We start from the raw sequence: 19,343 nt of genomic DNA on the forward strand, positions 1-19,343 counted from the left end.
TGCTTTTCCAGTTACCTGCCAGCTGCTAGTGCTGGTGCTGATGAACGAGTCCAATGCCTCTGGAAGAGCTGAGAAGGGAGGGTGGATGTAAAAAGTCATCTTTTGTTCGTCTTCAGAATACCTTTTGAGAACATCCTTCACCAGTGACACTTTCCAGTCAGTTCAGTGACCCATCAAGATCAAAAAGCTCGTGTCCTAGCACATCCTACTGAGGATGGAAGATTGTATGAAGATCTGTATGGGTGACATTGGCTTCTTGCCCTCATTGCCCTTTGATTTCTTGCCCTGGAGCCAGGCTGAGAGAGCTGGGCTGGGTCAGCCTGGAGAAGAGAAGACTTCTTAAGGGGAGACCTGGGAGCAGCTCCAGTGCCTAAAGGGGCTGCAGGAAACCTGGAGAGGGGCTTGGGACAAGGGCCTGTAGGGACAGGCCAAGGGGAATGGCTTGAACCTGCCCGAGGGGAGACTGAGCTGAGCTCTTAGGCAGAAGCTCTTCCCTGTGAGGGTGCTGAGGCGCTGGCACAGGGTGCCCAGAGAAGCTGTGGCTGCCCCATCCCTGGCAGTGCTCAAGGCCAGGTTGGACACAGGGGCTTGGAGCAAGCTGCTCCAGTGGAAGGGGTCCCTGCCCGGGGCAGGGGTTGGAGCTGGAGGAGCCTTAAGCTCCCTTCAACCCAAACCAGGCTGGGGTTCCATGATGACTTTATGCTTTCAGGTGTAGCTCTGTGTTGTCTCATAGAGCGCAGGGCACATGGTGCCCCTGTGGCTCAGTCGTCTGGGTCTGAAGGTGACTGCACACACAAAATGTACTTTTGTCCATGAGCAACATAAGCGAACACGGGCTGTCTGTCAGGAGAGCAGGTTATAATGGAAATCATAGTGTTAGAGTGCCTTTGGGAATTAGCTGAAGGATAAAATTCCTTCCCTCTTCTGCGTCACAGGATGGGGGAATTTCTCCTTTAACGAGAGATATTTTGGTGGTTCGGGATTCGCACAGGCCTAGTATGGAAGAGCTTTAGGACTGCTGCTCAGGGCAGAGAGCGCAGGCTTATCTGAGGACATGGAATGTCCTGGCAAGAGCCTCTTTGAATTGGGAAGAAAACACTTGAGTTTCTCAGCAGATCCGTCAATTGGAACTGGGCCTTTTCCAAGAGAAGAGACAATGTGATGGCAGAGAGAGCCCAGCCTGTGCACGCTCTTCCAACTGGCCCAGGAGGAGCCCGAGGAAGAGGAGTCCTTGCCGGGGCAGTCAGGGTCTTCACTCTTGGCCCCAAAGGCAACGATGGGTCCCTGCTGCCCATGCGTACCCAAGAGCACACCCAAGTGATGCCCTTCACCACCAGGCTGGTTACCTTGGTGCGTGCTGCAGGGAGCAGCAGCTGAGGAGCACTGTTTCCCTTTTCTGGGCTGGGATGAGCAGGAGCTGCTCAGTCCCCTCTCCCGATGTGATCTTGGTCAGGTCCAGCTCACTAAGTGCCACTGTCCCTCTCCTGTGTCACAGGACACATCGCTCCACTGGTTTGCTTTCCTGTTTGGATGTTGATCTTGAGGGGAGAAGATTTTATGACCTTGAAATACTCATTTCTGGTGGAGATGATTCCACTGGGGGCTTTTTCTTTTCATTTTATGGATAGTTTTACATGGTCACTAAGAGAGCTGGGCTGGTCCAGCCTGGAGAAGAGAAGACTCCTTAAGGGGAGACCTGAGAGCAGCTCCAGTGCCTAAAGGGGCTGCAGGAAAGCTGGAGAGGGGCTTGGGACAAGGGCCTGTAGGGCCAGGCCAAGGGGAATGGCTTGAACCTGCCCGAGGGGAGACTGAGATGAGCTCTTAGGCAGAAGCTCTTCCATGTGAGGGTGCTGAGGCGCTGGCACAGGGTGCCCAGAGAAGCTGTGGCTGCCCCATCCCTGGCAGTGCTCAAGGCCAGGTTGGACACAGGGGCTTGGAGCAAGCTGCTCCAGTGGAAGGGGTCCCTGCCCGGGGCAGGGGTTGGGGCTGGAGGAGCTTTAAGGTCCCTTCAAGCCAAACCAGGCTGGGATTCTGGTTCCATGAAAAACACCAAAACCATCCAAACATCACTGAAACCCTGAAGCATCTCATTGTGGTTGTGGTGGTGTCTCCTGCAAAGGGCTGAAGCTTTCCAGCCTCAGTGGTTGAGCCTTGCTGCATGGCTACAAGGACTATGTTAGAACTTCTTGTTGCCATATATATAATTCCTACTGAATTCATTCTACTAGGAAGAAAAAGAATAACTTCCAGGCAAGATTAAGACATGTCTCTGAATGCTCCTGCAAGGAGAACATCCCATCTGGCTGGTTAGACCTGCTGAGGCAGATCTTCCTTCTCCTTTCTTGATTCATTAAAGCACAGGTTTTCAGTTTGTAAAAACACTGAAGATTGAAGTTAATTTGAGGCTTATTGATGGGAATCTTGGAAACGCTTTGGAAAACTAAGACAATTCCTGCCGAGTGTCTAATGAATGAGTTTGTTAGTGCTGAGTGTTTAATAAATGAAGCTGTGACTCTGGAGGTGATTTAGTTGCTCCCTGGCCATGGGGAGCTTTCTCCTTGGCTTTCCCCACAGAGACCCCTGTGAGCAGAACCCGGGGTCCGTCAGTGCAGGGCTGGGCAGGGGGTGGCCGGCAGCCCTCGCGCGGTGGTCTCCTGCGCCTGTGCCACCAGCGCGGCACACCCAGCACGGGGCCCTCCTGTCTTGCAGGCTGCAGAAGGCTCAGGAGGAGCATCGCTCCGTGGAGGTGGAGAAGGTGCACCTGGAGAAGAAGCTGCAGGACGAGATCAGCATCGCCAAGCAGGAGGCCCATCGGCTGCGGGAGCTGCGGGAGGGCACCGAGAACGAGCTCAGCCGGCAGAAGTACGCTGAGCAGGAGCTGGAGCAGGTAAGGGAGGCAGCGCGAGCGGCTCCTCACCCTGCCTCATCCCCTGAGGAGCCGGGGCTGCTCTGCTTACCCTGCTGTGCCCCTTCGCTTTGCCACTGCCCTGTGTGGAGGGAGGGATCTGAGGGTTTCTTCCACTCCCCTGTACTCTGTAACGCGCTGCTGTGCGATGCGAGCAGGGACCGTGCCGGCGGGGTCTTGCGCAATGGGCTGCGGCCACACAGCATCCCATCTTGCCCCACACAAAGGGTGTTGAACTTGACCCATAGCTGCACCCTCTGGTGACTTCTAACTCCCACTCCCTTTCTTTCGTATCTCTTCATGGGTCTAGGAGAGATCTGTGGTGACTTTGGTTGTGTTTAACGTGTTTTCTGATGGATCCGAGAGGTGTGAGAGGGAGATTTGCTTCCAAGGAAAGTCAGCAGTAGATGAGAATCTCTAGAGCAAACTTAGAGTTGGGATGCAGTTCTCAAATCCACTAGTTTCATGTTCAGATGAGCAGGAAAAACATGTCCCCAGGTTATACATCCTAATGTAGGTCTGGATTATTGTGTCTAAGGCTGCTGCTGGGCACAATGAAACACGTTTTGTCCAGAAGGATGCACAGAGCATTTGTGAAATAGTTCATTGTAGGTTCCCAGTCCTACAGCTTCAAACCCCGAGACCTTCAGCAAAGGCTATAGGGGAATAACTGAAATCCAGGATGATGCTCATGGCATCTGCAGTAACAGAGGGCAGAGAGTGAGCATCTGGGAATGCCCTTTGCCCAAAGCCACAAATCCAGTGGCTGCTTCCTGCTCCCCTGAGGGACAGTTCTGGCCTGACTGCCATTTCTAGATCAGTTCAACCTGAGCTGGTGTGAGCTGGAATTGCGTGAGCCAAGCAAGTGCCTTGGGAATTCTGAGGCCATCAGCACATCCCCAGCCTGACCACATCCAGTCTTTCATTGCCGCCATGGAGGATGGGGAGGAAAGCAAGACAGGAATTGAGGGGCTGCACTGACAAGGGAGGAAGAAGTGTCCTGGGCCATCAGGTCACCAGGAACCACGGGGCAGTGTGGCCCAGGTATGCACAGTCAGCAAACAGAAAGTTCCCTTCCTGCGTGGAATATCAGCAGCCCAGAGATCCGCAGGTGCCTGTGACCAGCTTTGCTCTGGTGAACATAGGATCTTGGAATGGTTTAGGGTTGAAGAGACCTTAAAGTTCCTCCAGCCCCAACCCCTGCCCCAGGCAGGGACCCCTTCCACTGGAGCAGCTTGCTCCAAGCCCCTGTGTCCAACCTGGCCTTGAGCACTGCCAGGGATGGGGCATCCTCCGAACTGCTCATCCAGCCTCCCCCCAAAGTCCCTGAGCCCCGTTTCAGGACACACGCTGGGATATCCATGCTCACACAAATGGAAATCCAGGCACTTTGGTTTGGGCCACTAAAGAGGGGTGTGTAGCCTTCCCCTTGTAACCCCAGGCCCTCGTACCCAGTCTGCTCCTCAGCCATCCCACCTCCCCTCCTTTTACATTTGGCGAGAAACCCGGAGAGCCGGAGGTGACTCAACTGCTCTGTTGTTTCTTAGAGGCCTCCAGGAGGGATGCATTGCCAGGGTGAGTATTGGTTTTACCCACCTGACCCACACTGTGTGCCTATAACCTGATCACCATCCCAGTGAGCTGTAGACCACCAACATTAACCAGTCACTCCCACTGACCAGAAACCTCATCCCATTTAAGATATTCTTGGGTCCCAGGGAGTATTAAACCAAGACCTTCTTTTGCAGCAGTTCTGGTGTCCTCAACATAAAAAGGACATGGAACTGTTGGAACAAGCCCAGAGGAGGCCACGAGGATGAGCAGGGGCTGGAGCAGCTCCTGTATGGAGCCAGGCTGAGAAAGCTGGGGCTGTTGAGCCTGGAGAAGAGAAGCTGCGTGGAGACCTCAGAGCAGCTTCCAGTGTCTGAAGGGGGCCTATAGGGATGCTGGGGAGGGACTCTTCATCGGGGACTGCAGTGACAGGACAAGGGGTAACGGGTTCAAACTGAAACAGGGGAAGTTTAGATTGGATCTAAGGAGGAAATTCTTTCCTGTGAGGGTGCTGAGGCACTGGAATGGGTTGCCCAGGGAAGCTGTGAGTGCTCCATCCCTGGCAGTGTTCAAGGCCAGGCTGGATGAAGCCTTGGGTGGGATGGTTTAGTGTGAGGTGTCCCTGCCCATGGCAGGGGGTTGGAACTGGATGATCTTGAGGTCCTTTCCAACCCGAACTATTCTGTGATTCTATGACTCTTATCACTGAAGTGATACTGGGGGGTTGGGAGCTCCTGCTGGAGCTGGGGGGGGTGGGCTGGAGCTGCAGGGTGTTTCTGGGATGGGACTGTCCCGTAGCGGGTTGTTCATACCAGTCCTCTCTCCTCACTAGGTCATCCTCCCCCAGACCATGGCCCCAGCCAGGGCAGCAGCCCCAGAGATCATTCCTTGCCCTGTAAAGTGTTCTGGTCAAAATGGGATCTTGGGAATCTTCACAGGAGAATGTGGCCTCACAAAGGAACTCCTGCCTGCGTTGGTTCCCTGCAGGACCACAGGGGTTGGTTTGGCCACTGCTCATCTCTGCCACTGGTCCTTGGCTGTTGTTCTGCACCACTTCCCTTTTCCACCAGTCCCTAGAAACATTCCTGACAGTGTCTGAGCACTCCTCTACCCCACATCCCTCGTGTCCCATTTCCTGGTTCTCCCTACTCCTAAATGCCAGATGCGTGTGAATTGTGGTCACTTCTGCCTGAGGTGACAGAGGGATAAAACCAGAGCTGCGTGGGGTCGGGCATTCTGTGCCGGTGATTTAGGCCATGATATGCTCAGCGAGACTCAATCACACATAAGGGATATAAGCAGTTGACCTCTCCTGTGTGGTGCCTCCTTGCTTCTCCTTGATGGATCTTGCAAATATCCTCCAGGATCTAGAAAGGGACTTCACAGGATCTGTGTGTAAGCCGCTGCCTTTGGCTCCCTGGAATTTACATCCGCAGGGCTTGTGTCGGGCTGCTGAAGTCTCTCCACATCTGTGCAATGGCAGAGATGTGTTAGTTTGTGCTGGGTGCTAGCACTGAATGCTCTGTGTAAGGTCTGGGTCTCTCACACTTGCTTGTCACCCACTTCTGATGTTGTAATCACTCCTTTCTCCAGCAAGATGGAGTAAGTGTGTGGAGGAGACTGAGCCGGGATGGAGCGGAGTTACAGAAACATGGAAGGGCTTGGAAGGGATCTTAAAGCTCCTCCAGCTCCAACCCCTGCCCCGGGCAGGGACCCCTTCCACTGGAGCAGCTTGCTCCAAGCCCCTGTGTCCAACCTGGCCTTGAGCACTGCCAGGGATGGGGCAGCCACAGCTTCTCTGGGCACCCTGTGCCAGCGCCTCAGCACCCTCACAGGGAAGAGCTTCTGCCTAAGAGCTCAGCTCAGTCTCCCCTCGGGCAGGTTCAAGCCATTCCCCTTGGCCTGGCCCTACAGGCCCTTGTCCCGAGCCCCTCTCCAGGTTCCCTGCAGCCCCTTCAGGTACCAGGAGGCTGTTGTCTGTCAATGGCTGCGCTGCCGCGCTCCCTCTCCCTTGCCCACCGCCTCTCAAAGCAACTTCTGCTTCTGTGCTGAGCGAGATGAAGCCATGCGGAGCCTTCCTCTTTCTGCTGTTTGACACGGGCGGTGTCGCCCGCGGCGCTGGGGGTGACGCTGCCAGGGCAGGGGTGCCCTCCGCTGCTGCGGTACAGGGGTGCTTGTCCCGCAGGTCCGCATGGCGCTCAAGAACGCCGAGAAGGAGCTGGAGTCGCACTGCAGCTGGGCTGCGCCCGAGGCCCTGCAGAAGTGGCTGCAGCTGACGCACGAGGTGGAGGTGCAGTACTACAACATCAAGAAGCAGAACGCCGAGAAGCAGCTGCTGGTGGCCAAGGAAGGGGTGAGAACATCAATGTCCACACCGCGGGTGCTCCCGTGGGTTTGGGGCGTGCAGCTGGCACAGTTGGCTGCTCTGCACCTTCTTCATTGCCATTTTAATCATAGAATCCCAGACTGGTTTGGGTTGGAAGGGACCTTAAGGGCATCCAGTTCCCACCCCCTGCCATGGGCAGGGACACCTCACACTAGGCTGTGTTGTCCAGCCTGGCCTTGAACGCTGCCAGGATGGTGCTGAGCGATGGCCTGACCAGGGCATGCCCATGAGCTGCGTTACCACGTCCTCAGTGTGCTGCAGCCCAGGGAAGGTGCAAAAGAGGGATCTCTGCCCATGTGACAGCCCTGGGGGTCATTAGTAAGCAGAAGGGTTTGCACCTATTAAGCATAATCCCTGCTTTAGGTCATTTACGTGCCCAGGCAGCACCATGTTGAACATGGGTAGGATCTGTAGAGATGAATCATTTCTGCCTTCCCAGTTGGTTCAAATGTGCTGTGGCAACCAGAAAGCTCTGAGGTGCAGGGATGCTGTTGTAGCATGTTTGTGTCTGTGGCCACACACAGCACCCAGGGCTGGCAGAGTGTAAAAACCCTTCCTTGGTGTGTGCTTATTACAAGCACTTTAACTTCCCAGTGCTTTTCCCTCTGCTGTCCCAGTGCTCCTGTCCATGCCCTTGGTCTGTCTGAGTTTCAGGATAAGGCCATCAGATCTGTGAAGCTAAATTCCACTCCGCTTTGATTTCACACTGCTTTAAAGGGGAGACTTTTCCACAAAGGGGAAGAAAACCAACCGCAAGCTAAAAACTGCTTCCCCAGACCAACAGCCCCAGAGCATTGACTGTGTTTGGTCCTGTGGTCCTGGGAAGGCCAGAACAAGCTTCCTCAGAGCCCTTCGCTGTAGGAACTGAACTGCTTCAGTTCCTCTGAGTGCTGGGAAATCAGAAGGACCAGGAGGAGCAGGAGCCCCCCAGCTGCTTCCTGGCTGCTGGCAGTCCCTCACCGGCTGCGCGAGGAGGGATAACATCCCTCAGTGAACCACAATTCACACTATTCACACGTGTGCAGACAGCTGCGGGGCCTATTTCTGGCTCCCCCATCCAGGACGTTCTTGGCCTGGAGGCCACCCGAGGTCCTCTTCTCCCTGTGACCTTCTTCTGTTGATGTTCCAGGCTGAAAAAATCAAGAAGAAGCGAAACACCCTGTTTGGAACGTTCCACGTTGCTCACAGCTCCTCTCTGGATGATGTCGACCATAAAATCCTGACTGCGAAGTGAGTATCTGCTGAATCCCTGCTCCCCTCTCCCCCCTCTCCTCTCACAGATGTGAGCGTGCTGTAGCCTCAAGTGCTCTTGCTCTCATTTTGCTGCACTTGTGTCCTGTTGACTGAGCTGGGGTTGGACTTGCTCCTTTTAACCAATAACCTCTAAATTCTGTGTCAAAGCAGCAATCACAGTTAGGAAGAGTAACTCAAAACCCTGTCAGAAGGATTCGGGATGTGGGGGGATTCTTGACCCATTACCCTGGGATGGCTGCCCTGTTGTGTGTAGAGTCCTGGAAGCGGAATGAGAGCTGTCTCAAGCACAGGGATCCAAAGCCGAACCTCTGGATTCCCTGGTTTAGGCACTCGAGGTGTGCTTTTCTTTCATTGCCCACATTTCCCTGTTTGACCCCTGCTTCCAGGCAAGCGCTGAGCGAGGTGACGGCGGCGCTGCGGGAGCGCCTGCATCGCTGGCAGCAGATCGAGCTGCTCTGTGGCTTCCAGATCGTCAACAACCCGGGGATCCACAGCCTGGCGTCAGCCCTCAACATCGACCCCAGCTGGATGGGCACCCCCCGGCCCAACCCCTCGCACTTCATCATGACCGATGACGTGGATGACCTGGACGAAGAGATCGTGTCTCCCATGTCCATCCAATGTACGTAGTCCCTGTGCGCTCGGCGTGGGGCTCTGCAGGTGCTGGGTGCTGCAGCGTGGGGCAGGCCTGGAACAGCAGTTCATGTGTGCTAGGAGGAACTGAGGTATCCGAGATGGATTTTGAATGACCCAGGCCCAATTGTTAGTGGTTAAGGGTCAGGAATCAGAATAACAGAAGGGTTTGGGTTGAAGGGAGCTTAAAGCTCCTCCAGTTCCACCCCCTGCCCCGGGCAGGGACCCCTTCCACTGGAGCAGCTTGCTCCAAGCCCCTGTGTCCAACCTGGCCTTGAGCACTGCCAGGGATGGGGCAGCCACAGCTTCTCTGGGCACCCTGGGCCAGCGCCTCAGCACCCTCACAGGGAAGAGCTTCTGCCTAAGAGCTCAGCTCAGTCTCCCCTCGGACAGGTTCAAGCCATTCCCCTTGGCCTGGCCCTACAGGCCCTTGTCCCAAGCCCCTCTCCAGGTTTCTTGTAGCCTATTTAGACAAAAGAAGGCTTCTTCCAGACTTGATCAAAACCAGGTCTGTGTAACTGGGTAGAAGTTGGGGGGAGGAACTGAAGAGTCTTGGGGTTGGCATCTGTGCTGCAGGCCATGTCTGTACATGCCATTAGGCTCTGGGTAGATGCTCTGAAGGTCTGGAGGTGAATGCCATGGTTTGCTCAGGGTGACGGGGGGATGAACCAGAGCTCTGAGAATCTGGAGTGTCTGCAGAATGTTAAGGCAGGAGGAACAGAGGTATCTGTGTGTTCCAGAGCGCAGCAAACATGAGGGGTTGGGGATTTGTGGGGTTGGGTGTGCACAGGGCATGTTTAAAGCCTCAGACACAGAATTGTATCCTGTTAGTCCCTGTGATTGTCACTTGCCATTAGAAACCAAGGTGGGCAGCTCTCTGAAACACTTGCAAGGTGCAGATGAGGGAGGGATGTCTGAAGGAACGTCCTGAGGAGCACCCAAAGCACAGAGGATGGGAGCTGCACGAGGCACGAGGCTGCCTCCAAGGTTTGAAGCCTCAGCTTCTTCATGCTGTGCTCAAGACACCTCAAGCGAGACCTTTGCAGCAGCACCTGCAGTCCTGTCAGTGCAGGGATTGGCAGCCTGGCTGCTGCCTGCATCCTGCCTCCCTTCCACAGTGCCCACCCACATCCCTGCAGGGATAACTGTGTGGAGCCAGCGCTGGGCATCACATTCCCAAAGCGAGGGAGCGGTGGCCTTTCCCTGGAGGGTTTTTCTCTCTTGTGGTACACAGACTGGTTCAGGATGGAAGGGGGGGGGTCTCTCCTGCCCAGCCCTGTCAGGGTGCTGCTCACTGCCCGTGGTGGTTCTCCTGGTAAATCACTCTTCTCTCTCCTGCTGGCCCATCCCAGATGCAGCCTGGCTTTTCGGGCGCAGGTTCAGTGACCGCTCGTCTCTGTCCTCGGAGGAACAGTCCCTCTGGAAATACCCTGGTTTGGTTCTCTTCAGTTATATCTTCCTTGGGTTTTGTTCTGCCCTTTTTCTGGACTAAAATACATACACCAGTTTTCCAACTTTCTGGCACGGCTGGACTAATGGCTGTACCTCTCTTCACTGAGCCCTCAGCATCTTGACTAACCCTGGGAAGAGTCTGGTGGGATGAAGAAGAATCACAGTTCGCTGTAGTTCTCACGTGCTCTTGGGTTTGCTGTTAAACACAATCCAGTAGGAAATCCGGAGCCTTGCTTTTCCTTGGTTTTAGCCCTGAGGTGGAGATGAAGGATACAGGCTGGGCTGGGAGGAGGTGGTAGTGTTCCCTTTCCCATCCCACCTCCTTCTCTGGCTGCTCCGCTGCCAGCCAAGGCTGATCCTGATCCCTCCCATGGGGCTGCTGTGGATCACGGTGCCTTTCTTCCCTCAGGATCCTTAAATTAATTGAGCAATGCCACCTCTGTGCTAGTTTGTCCCCCTGTGCCCCATGCTGGGCCATGGGGATGACATGCTCAGCTCTGAGACCCTGAGCCTCCTGGTTTTGGCTGGAAGCCTCCCCTTCATGGAGCAATGCCAAATGCTGACCATTGTGGATGGAGGAGGATGAGCACATGCAGCAGCAGGGCAGGTCATGCTCTTCCTCACGATGATGAGCAGGGTGTTTGGCTAATGTGGATAAAACCTCCAGTGCCTGGAGGAAAGTGGTGCTTGAGGGAAGTGAGGGGCTGCTGTGGCTTCGGTCCTGAGCTTATCACAGGGTACGTGGTAAAAAGGAGAGCTCGAAGGGGTGAGGTGTTGAGTTGGTAGACGAGGAATGAACAGCAGGGAACAAACAAACCCTCTACAGGGAAAAGCATGGCCCAAGAGACGGAGAAACCTGGAGCAGAAACCCCCAGTTAGTTATTCTGCAAAGCTGGATCCCCGTCAGCGCCCGTTGCTGCTGCACAGGCACAGCAGGAGCTGGAACAGCCTCTGGTTTCCATAGAATGGGTTGGAAGGGACCTTAAAGCTCCTCCAGCCCCAACCCCTGCCACGGGCAGGGACCCCTTCCACTGGAGCAGCTTGCTCCAAGCCCCTGTGTCCAACCTGGCCTTGAGCACTGCCAGGGATGGGGCAGCCACAGCTTCTCTGGGCACCCTGTGCCAGCGCCTCAGCACCCTCACAGGGAAGAGCTTCTGCCTAAGAGCTCAGCTCAGTCTCCCCTCGGGCAGGTTCAAGCCATTCCCCTTGGCATGGCCCTACAGGCCCTTGTCCCAAGCCCCTCTCCAGGTTCCCTGCAGCCCCTTCAGGCACTGGAGCTGCTCTCAGGTCTCCCCTTCAGGAGCCTTCTCTTGTCCAGGCTGCCCCAGCCCAGCTCTCTCAGCCTGGCTCCAGAGCAGAGCTGCTCCAGCCCTCGCAGCAGCTCCGTGGCCTCCTCTGGCCTCGCTCCAACAGCCCCAGGTCCCTGCCCATCCCCAGGAGCAGTTTCCTGCAGTCCCCACCGGAGCAGGGGGTTTGTTCCCACCTTGACTCCGTGTAACTTGATTTTACTTAGTTCAGCTCTGCAGCTCTTAAGAGAAAACTCTGGAACTGTACCGTGGATGGTGTCGAGCTCCAGGGAAAGGTTCCCCATGCGCAGTGCAGTGAAGTGAGAAGCAGCAAACCTGGGCGGTGGGACCTCGTGAGGGGAACTGTGATTCAGCCCAGGGATGTGCCAGCAGCAAAGCTGCCTGAGTTATTCCTGCTCATCCCTTCTTCCACTTGAAATACAGCCCAGCTGGGATCGCTCAGTGTGACTGTTGAGGTCAGCTGAGCTGCAGGAGATGTGTGCTCCAGCTCTCGGGGTTTACAGCAGTGATTTGCTGGTTCTTTGATTCCCAAAGGATCTCTCTTTCCACTCCATTCTCAGCTTTCCTCTCTTCACCTTTTTAACCCATTTGTACATCCATTTGTTATGTATATAAGAAATCCTGAACCAACCTGAACACCTTATCTCCTGCCAAGGAAGGAATGTCTTGTATGGAAATCACAGCTAATGGGTTAAATACAACCCCCCTGGTTGTGTGCAGGGTGGAGATGCAGCCCCTTGGATCCTTGGTTTTCCATCTGCAATGCTCTGCTGATGGAGATGAGTAGCAGAAATGGCCATGCAGGGAAGGATCCTCCCTCTGCCTCTCTGCAGGCAGAACCTGGCTCCAGCTCGGTGTGTAGGTGCTGTGCAGAGGTGGGGTAGGGAACAGGCTCAGGTCCCTGACCTCTGTTACTGGGCAGGTAGGACTGGGTGGCCTGAAAGATCATTATGGTCAGAGCATCGCAGAAGGGTTTAGGTTGCAGGAGCCTTAAAGCTCCTCCAGCCCCAACCCCTGCCCCGGGCAGGGACCCCTTCCACTGGAGCAGCTTGCTCCAAGCCCCTGTGTCCAACCTGGCCTTGAGCACTGCCAGGGATGGGGCAGCCACAGCTTCTCCGGGCACTACCAAAGCACGAAGCATCCAAAGGGTTTCAATGTCTGTATTTGGGTGGAATGAATCATGCCCTGAAAGTACCAACCTCACATGTGCTCCGAAGGGAGCCTGGGTGGTAGCTCTGATGTCAGCTTGGGCAGGATGAATCACGCAGCCACTTTCTGCTTGGAGCAAGATGATCAGATAAGGTGTTCAGCAAGCACCTACATCAGGAGTGTCAGAGTTTTCCATGGGCTGGGCATTAATCCAGCATGTGAAGCAGTAGCACCACCTTAATGCTTCTTCTGCATCAAAGCACTGTAACTTGTAGCACAAGGTGGGGTGGCCGCCGTGGCGCGTAGCCCTGGCCGCGGGTGGCAGCTGATGTGATGCGCGGTCTCTTTGCAGCTCCTTCAGCGTTGTCCCCTTTGTCTCCTGCAGCTCCTGCCTTGCCCAGCACAGTTCGCCAGCGCCTGGTGGACCCCCAGCACGCCCATGGATCGCAGAGGTTGGTAGAGAGTTACGTGCAAGGCCAGAATGAGCCGGGGCAGCCGGCCCAGTACCGGGCGGGCAGAGTCTCCCTCCGCCGAGTGCACAGCCTCTCCTCTGGACAGTCCTTGAGTTCCGACCTGCCCGGCACCAGCCCATCACCTGCCGCCGCCACCTCCTCCACCTCTTGCTCCTCCTCATCCACCTCCACTGCATCTGCTCCTGCTTGCCATGTCCACCCTCTCTATTACCATCACACCACCTCCTCTTACTTCCTCCAGACGGACTCCATCCCTGATCTACCCCCTCCTGATGTCACCTCTGGAGTTCGCTGTCGCACTGAGAGCTCTGGGTATACTGCTCTTTCTTTTCTAGCTCCCTCTTGCCTGCTGTGTCTCAGAGCTGGTGCTTGCTCGGGTGCTCTCCCCCCCCCTCATTCCTTCTACCCTTTCCTTTTGGGCCTTCATTTCATGATTTACCCACATGTTTGTTTCTCCAACCGCTCTCCCGTGCCAGTGGACCCTCTAAGGAGTGCTCCATGGTCCATCCCCTCGTAGCTGGGAGCTGAGTGGGTGCACAGCCCATGAGGAGTGCCTGTTTAACCGTAGCAAAGCCAAAGAGAGCTCCTGGGCACTTGGTACCACTCAATCAGTCGGTCTTTCCCTTGGGGGATGCTCCTGTGAGAACGAAGGTAACAACTAAGCAAGCAAACGCTGACCTTATTTGAAGCCTTGACTCCCTTGGGGTCTTCACAAGCGAATTGCAAAGGAAAGACGATGGGTGGCTCCCAGGAGGTAGGAGGTGGTGCTGAGGGAGGGGTTGAAGTTTGTGCTGTGTTCAGGAGGTGGCAGAAAACATCCAGGAGTTTTGTGGTTTGGGGTGACTGTTGGCAGGGCACGAGTCATGGTCGTGGTTGGGCTGAGGAGCTACTGAGGAGGGAGCTGAGCTTCTTACTGCTGGATCGCTGGTTTAACTTGGTCCTTTTCAGTAGTAACAGCCAAGCGATGGCTCTTTGGAGACCTGTGTACAGTAGGGACCGTTCACATCCCTAAATCCCTGATCTCTCCTGATTCACCCGCTGGCACTGCAGAGGTGGTTGAAAGGAAGAAGGCAGAGAGTTGTGGTCAATGGCGCAGAATCTAGCTGGAGGTCTGTGACTAGTGGAGTTCCTCAGGGGTCGGTGCTGGGACCGGTGCTGTTTAATATTTTCATCAATGACCTGGATGAGGGAACTGAGTGCACCCTCAGCAAGTTTGCTGATGACACAAAACTGGGAGGAGTGGCTGACACACCAGAGGACTGTGCTGCCATTCAGCGAGACCTGGACAGGCTGGAGAGTTGGGCGGGGAGAAACTTGATGAAATTTAACAAGGGCAAGTGTAGAGTCTTGCATCTGGGGAAGAACAACCCCATGTACCAGTACAGGTTGGGGGTTGACCTGCTGGAAAGTAGTGAAGGGGAAAGGGACCTGGGGGTCCTGGTGGATAGGAGGATGACCATGAGCCAGCAATGTGCTCTTGTGGCCAAGAAGGCAAATGGCATCTTAGGGTGCATTAGAAAGGGAGTGGTTAGTAGGTCAAGAGAGGTTCTCCTCCCCCTCTACTCAGCCTTGGTGAGGCCGCATCTGGAATATTGTGTCCAGTTCTGGGCCCCTCAATTCAAGAAGGACAGGGAATTGCTTGAAGGAGTCCAGCGCAGAGCCACAAAGATGATTAAGGGAGTGGAACATCTCCCTTATGAGGAGAGGCTGAGGGAGCTGGGTCTCTTTAGCTTGGAGAAGAGGAGACTGAGGGGTGACCTCATCAATGTTTACAAATATGTAAAGGGTAGGTGTCAGGATGATGGAGCTAGGCTTTTTTCAGTGATATCCAGTGATAGGACAAGGGGCAATGGGTGTAAACTGGAGCATAGGAAGTTCCACGTTAACATCAGGAAGAACTTCTTTACTGTAAGAGTGACAGAGCACTGGAACAGGTTGCCCAGGGGGGTTGTGGAGTCTCCTACACTGGAGATATTCAAGGCCCGCCTGGACAAGTTCCTGTGTGATGTACTGTAGGTTACCCTGCTCTTGCAGGGGGGTTGGACTAGATGATCTTTTTAGGTCCCTTCCAACCCTTGGGATTCTGTGATTCTGTGATTGGGTGGGCCATGGATGGGGGACTCCTGTCTGGTCTAACCGGGGTGCAGTGAGGTGGCCTCCAGCAGCCATCCCACGCTCTGATGTTCTGCACCGCAAGCAGAGGATCACCTTCCCTGGGCAGCTCTGGGGGCTTTCTTCTGAATGAGGTCCACAGGCAGCAGTATTGGAGGTGCTCCCCAACGTGGGGCATGGATGCGTCCAGCTCCAGAGCGCTGTGTGAGCCTGAGTCCAGGCAGGAGCTTCACTTGAACCCTTGGGGTGTGGGGTTTGTGTGGTTGGAGACCACAGGGTTCAGGGTGTTGCGGGTGCTCAGTGTGGTGTCAGTGCTGAAGCAGACAGTGGAAGGGCTGTGATGGCCTTCAGGGAGCCATAGAATGGGTTGGGATGAAGGGAGCTTAAAGCTCCTCCAGCCCCAACCCCTGCACGGGCAGGGACCCCTTCCACTGGAGCAGCTTGCTCCAAGCCCCTGTGTCCAACCTGGCCTTGAGCACTGCCAGGGATGGGGCAGCCACAGCTTCTCTGGGCACCCTGGGCCAGCGCCCCACCACCATCCTCCCGGGAGCTGCCTGTGACCGTGGCTCAGTTGTTCCGTCTCTGCTCCGTGCTTTCTCCATGGTGAAACTCAAAGTGCCCTCCTTATCCTCAGAGTTAGGGAACAGGCTCTGGGAAAGGGCTGGAAGTCCCTCAGTGAGGAAGCTGAGAGGGGCAACGTCCTTTCGTGTTTATTTATCCAGGCAGGACAACATTCCCGGTCACCACTTCTTCATTCATCCCAGCACGCTGTGCCATTATTCCTTCTATCCATAGGGACCTCTGCCCGTGGCTGTAGGTGTCTCCTGGTGTCTCTGTTGTGGATGTCTCACCCCTTGGTAATCTGTGGGTCTTGAAGCTGAGCTCCTGTTTGAACCAGAGCATCCCCCAGCTCCAGGCATTGGGATTCTGGAATACTGAGACAGGGGAATTCCTGCACTTCCCCACAATGAGCAGTTAAAGAGCAGCGTCTGGGTTAATTCAGTGATGTTTGGTTTGGGGTGAAGAGGAGGAGTGCAATTAGAACTGAAAGGAATCACTGCCTACTTGAGCACAGCTGCCCCAGTTTGACTGATGAAGCTGGGAATGCTTCTGGTACCATCACACATTCCCTGTTTGTCATCGACCTTCCCGGCTCGGTGGGGAGGAGGCTCATCCCGGCAGGGCAGCGCGAGGGCCGGGAACTGCTTCAGGAATAGCTGGATAAACATCCTTTCTCTTTGCAGCGAGGCTGTGACACTTGATTGCTGAGCAGGGTAAAGTCTCAGTCCCCTGAGAGTGGCAGAGGGAAATGTGGGATGACTTCGGGATCCCCTTTGACAAGGCAAATGGTGCTGGGAGGTCATTAGGAGACAATTAACGGGTCATCTCCTTGTTCCCCACGGGCACTTAGTAGCCTCAGTGGAGGGTAGGACTGGTTTCTCTCTCTTCCCATAGCAAAGACCGCCTGGTGGTGCAGGATTATTGCTTTAGCAGCAGAGTTTTGCAGAGAACTTTCCCCTGTAGATGCGATGTGCTTCAGCTCCACAATAACAGACGGCTCCAAACCCATCCTCATCCATTCTGCGTTCATTTCAGGGAGCAGAAATGAAGAACTGGGTGCCCAAATGTCTTCTTACTTTGTTGCTTTTGGTTTTTTGTCCAACTGCATCAGCAGCAGAGCCCGCTCAGATGCTTCCTCAGAAGCAGCGCCGCGGAGGCGTGCCGCCGCACGAGCCGATGGCTCGCTCTTTCATATAACCACTCTTGGAGGCCCTTCCATGCATCCCTCAAGCTCCAAGGCCTCCCAAAGAGGCCGGCAGAACAGATGGGGAAGCTGAGGCTGAGAGAGGCTTCCAGGGAGTCGTTGGCAAGGATGAGAGCGGAACCCCCCATCCTGGCTCCCGTTAGCAGGGGAGCGCTGCCCTGGGCGGCTGCATCGCTTCAGCCTCTCTCGTACCCAGCAGATGCCGGTGTTGCTGGGACCCCAGGAGAGAAATCACCTCAGCCAAGCTGATCCCCCCCGCTCCCAGCTCGGGGTCGCTCCTGCCTTGCGAGCTCTGTGGGGCTCACCGGGCAGGGAGCTGCGCTCCAGGCAAGGCCATCGCGTGGCCGCGAGTTGCTTTCCTGAACTCCTCACTCTTTGCTTCTCTTTTGCAATTGGCTTCAGAGGATCCGGTGCAAATAAGGTCAGAGCTGTTCCCATTTCCAGGGCTGGTGTGTGGCTGTTAATGTTCATGCTGGGGACTGGGTGTCCCTGGGAGGGGGAGAGGGGTTGGAGGCTGCTGCGTGCACAGAGGTTTCTGCTGCCAGAGCCTGCTTCATGGGGATAAACCTGATGGAGATGGGAGTGTAGGACCAAATCCCCATGCCGGTGGCCCTATTCCAGCAGGGATGGGAGCTGGCAGCCAAAGCAAAAGGAGAGTGTCAGTAAGCATAGAATAATGGAATGGTTTGGGATGAAGGGACCTTAAAGCTCCTCCAGCTCCAACCCCTGCCCCGGGCAGGGACCCCTTCCACTGGAGCAGCTTGCTCCAAGCCCCTGTGTCCAACCTGGCCTTGAGCACTGCCAGGGATGGGGCAGCCACAGCTTCTCTGGGCACCCTGTGCCAGCGCCTCAGCACCCTCACAGGGAAGAGCTTCTGCCTAAGAGCTCAGCTCAGTCTCCCCTCGGGCAGGTTCAAGCCATTCCCCTTGGCCTGGCCCTACAGGCCCTTGTCCCAAGCCCCTCTCCAGGTTTCCTGCAGCCCCTTTACCGGTGACTCCAGCAGAAGGCATCTTTCACAGTTGTACAGAGCGGAATCTTGGATTTGCAATGTCAAAGCCCTTTCTAAAGCCTCAGACTGTGGCAGAGTGAGCACAATGGAGTAACAGCCATATGGCAGATCTGATTCTGCCATAGGGGAAGCCTCTGCTGTCCTAGTGCCTACATATGTCTATATACAGATAGGCTGTAGCTGTGCAGCTGTGGGTGTTGCTGGTGAAGGGCGGGCGATGGTACGTGCAGCAAGGTCTGCCTGAGGCTGATGGACCAAGCCCAGCTTTCGTGTCAGTCACCCTGGGCTTTCCTGCAGCCCATGTCTGGGGGTGCAGAGAGGAGCCACCAGGAGAAGCCACGCACTGAGCTGCAGAGTTGAGGCACAATGTGTGTTGATGCTGTCACTCCCTCATCTTCCTGCCCTGTCCTCTCTTCCTCCACCACTGCCAGTCTTTCCTTACTCCATGCTTTGCTCTCTGCTTCTTTCCTGCACCAAGTCAGCCCATTCCCATTTCCTCACCCTCTCACCAGTGGGTTCAGGTTCCCGGAGCAGCACAGTAGGAAGCGCAGGTGGAAGCGGGTAGAACAGCAGCAGCACGAGCATCCTGCCTTCACGCAGGTGAACACGTTGGCTTTGGGCTCAGTGTCCCCAGCTATGTCACACAGAAAGCCATGAGCACTGCGGCAGCGCGGCTGGGATTGAGGAACGTGCCGACGTGAGGCTCAGCAGTATTTCCATGTTCAGCTGGCCTGAGCTTTCCAGGAGGGGTGAGAGTTCGGTAGCTCCTGCTGCACCACAGAAGTGCTTCCTCTGAAGGCACCTTCCCGTGGTCCCATCGAGGCTGGCTCTGTCCTGGACCACCGTTTCCTCCTGAGCCTGTGCCACACGATTCGGGAGCATCAGCCTTGTGAAAATCAGCGGGATAGAATCCTAGGATAGTTTGGGTTGGAAGAGACCTTCAAGCAGAGGCCATCCAGTCCAACGCAGAAACCAGCCCTTTTTGGCTGAGCCTCTCCCAGAACGACTGCCATTATCCTGGTGATGTTCTCCCCTCTTGTCCCAGCGCTGGGCTCAGGAGTATCCCCTTCTCCTTGCTCTCCAGCAAAGCCAGTGAGCACCAGGGAGTCGTGTCCCCATGGATTCACACCTGCCCTAGCACAGAATCCCAGCCTGGTTTGGGATGAAGGGACCTTAAAGCTCCTCCAGTTCCTGGAGTGTTCCAAGGGACACCTTGCACTAGAGCAGCTTGCTCCAAGGCCATCTCCACTCCTGGGCTCTCTCAGTGGATCCTGCGCTGGATCCTGCCCACCCACGAGGGTTTTCAGGCCCCCTTTTCTCCATGTATCCCCATGGAGCAGTTCAGCG

At 55.5% G+C, this 19,343-nt stretch overlaps 1 protein-coding gene across 9 annotated transcripts in view; it reads left to right on the forward strand.

Annotated features, from left to right (window-relative positions):
• STIM1 (stromal interaction molecule 1) overlaps nucleotides 1-19,343 on the forward strand; it is a 65,373-nt gene that overhangs the window by 41,825 nt on the left and 4,205 nt on the right. For 5 of the 9 annotated variants that reach the window (XM_065678997.1, XM_065678998.1, XM_065679002.1 and 2 more), the window contains 6 exons: nucleotides 2,710-2,887; nucleotides 6,642-6,809; nucleotides 7,972-8,072; nucleotides 8,483-8,718; nucleotides 10,082-10,162; nucleotides 13,023-13,089. In XM_065678997.1, the coding sequence (XP_065535069.1) occupies nucleotides 2,710-2,887; nucleotides 6,642-6,809; nucleotides 7,972-8,072; nucleotides 8,483-8,718; nucleotides 10,082-10,162; nucleotides 13,023-13,089 (831 nt within the window). Of the gene's footprint in view, nucleotides 1-2,709; nucleotides 2,888-4,452; nucleotides 4,481-5,288; nucleotides 5,753-6,641; nucleotides 6,810-7,971; nucleotides 8,073-8,482; nucleotides 8,719-10,081; nucleotides 10,163-13,022; nucleotides 13,090-19,343 lie in introns of those variants that run through there. The other 4 variants (XM_065679000.1, XM_065679001.1, XM_065679004.1 and 1 more) reach the window with 3 other exon arrangements.

This window comes from Lathamus discolor, chromosome 4 (genome assembly GCF_037157495.1).
Source record: "Lathamus discolor isolate bLatDis1 chromosome 4, bLatDis1.hap1, whole genome shotgun sequence".
Classification (NCBI taxonomy): Eukaryota; Metazoa; Chordata; class Aves; order Psittaciformes; family Psittacidae; genus Lathamus; species Lathamus discolor.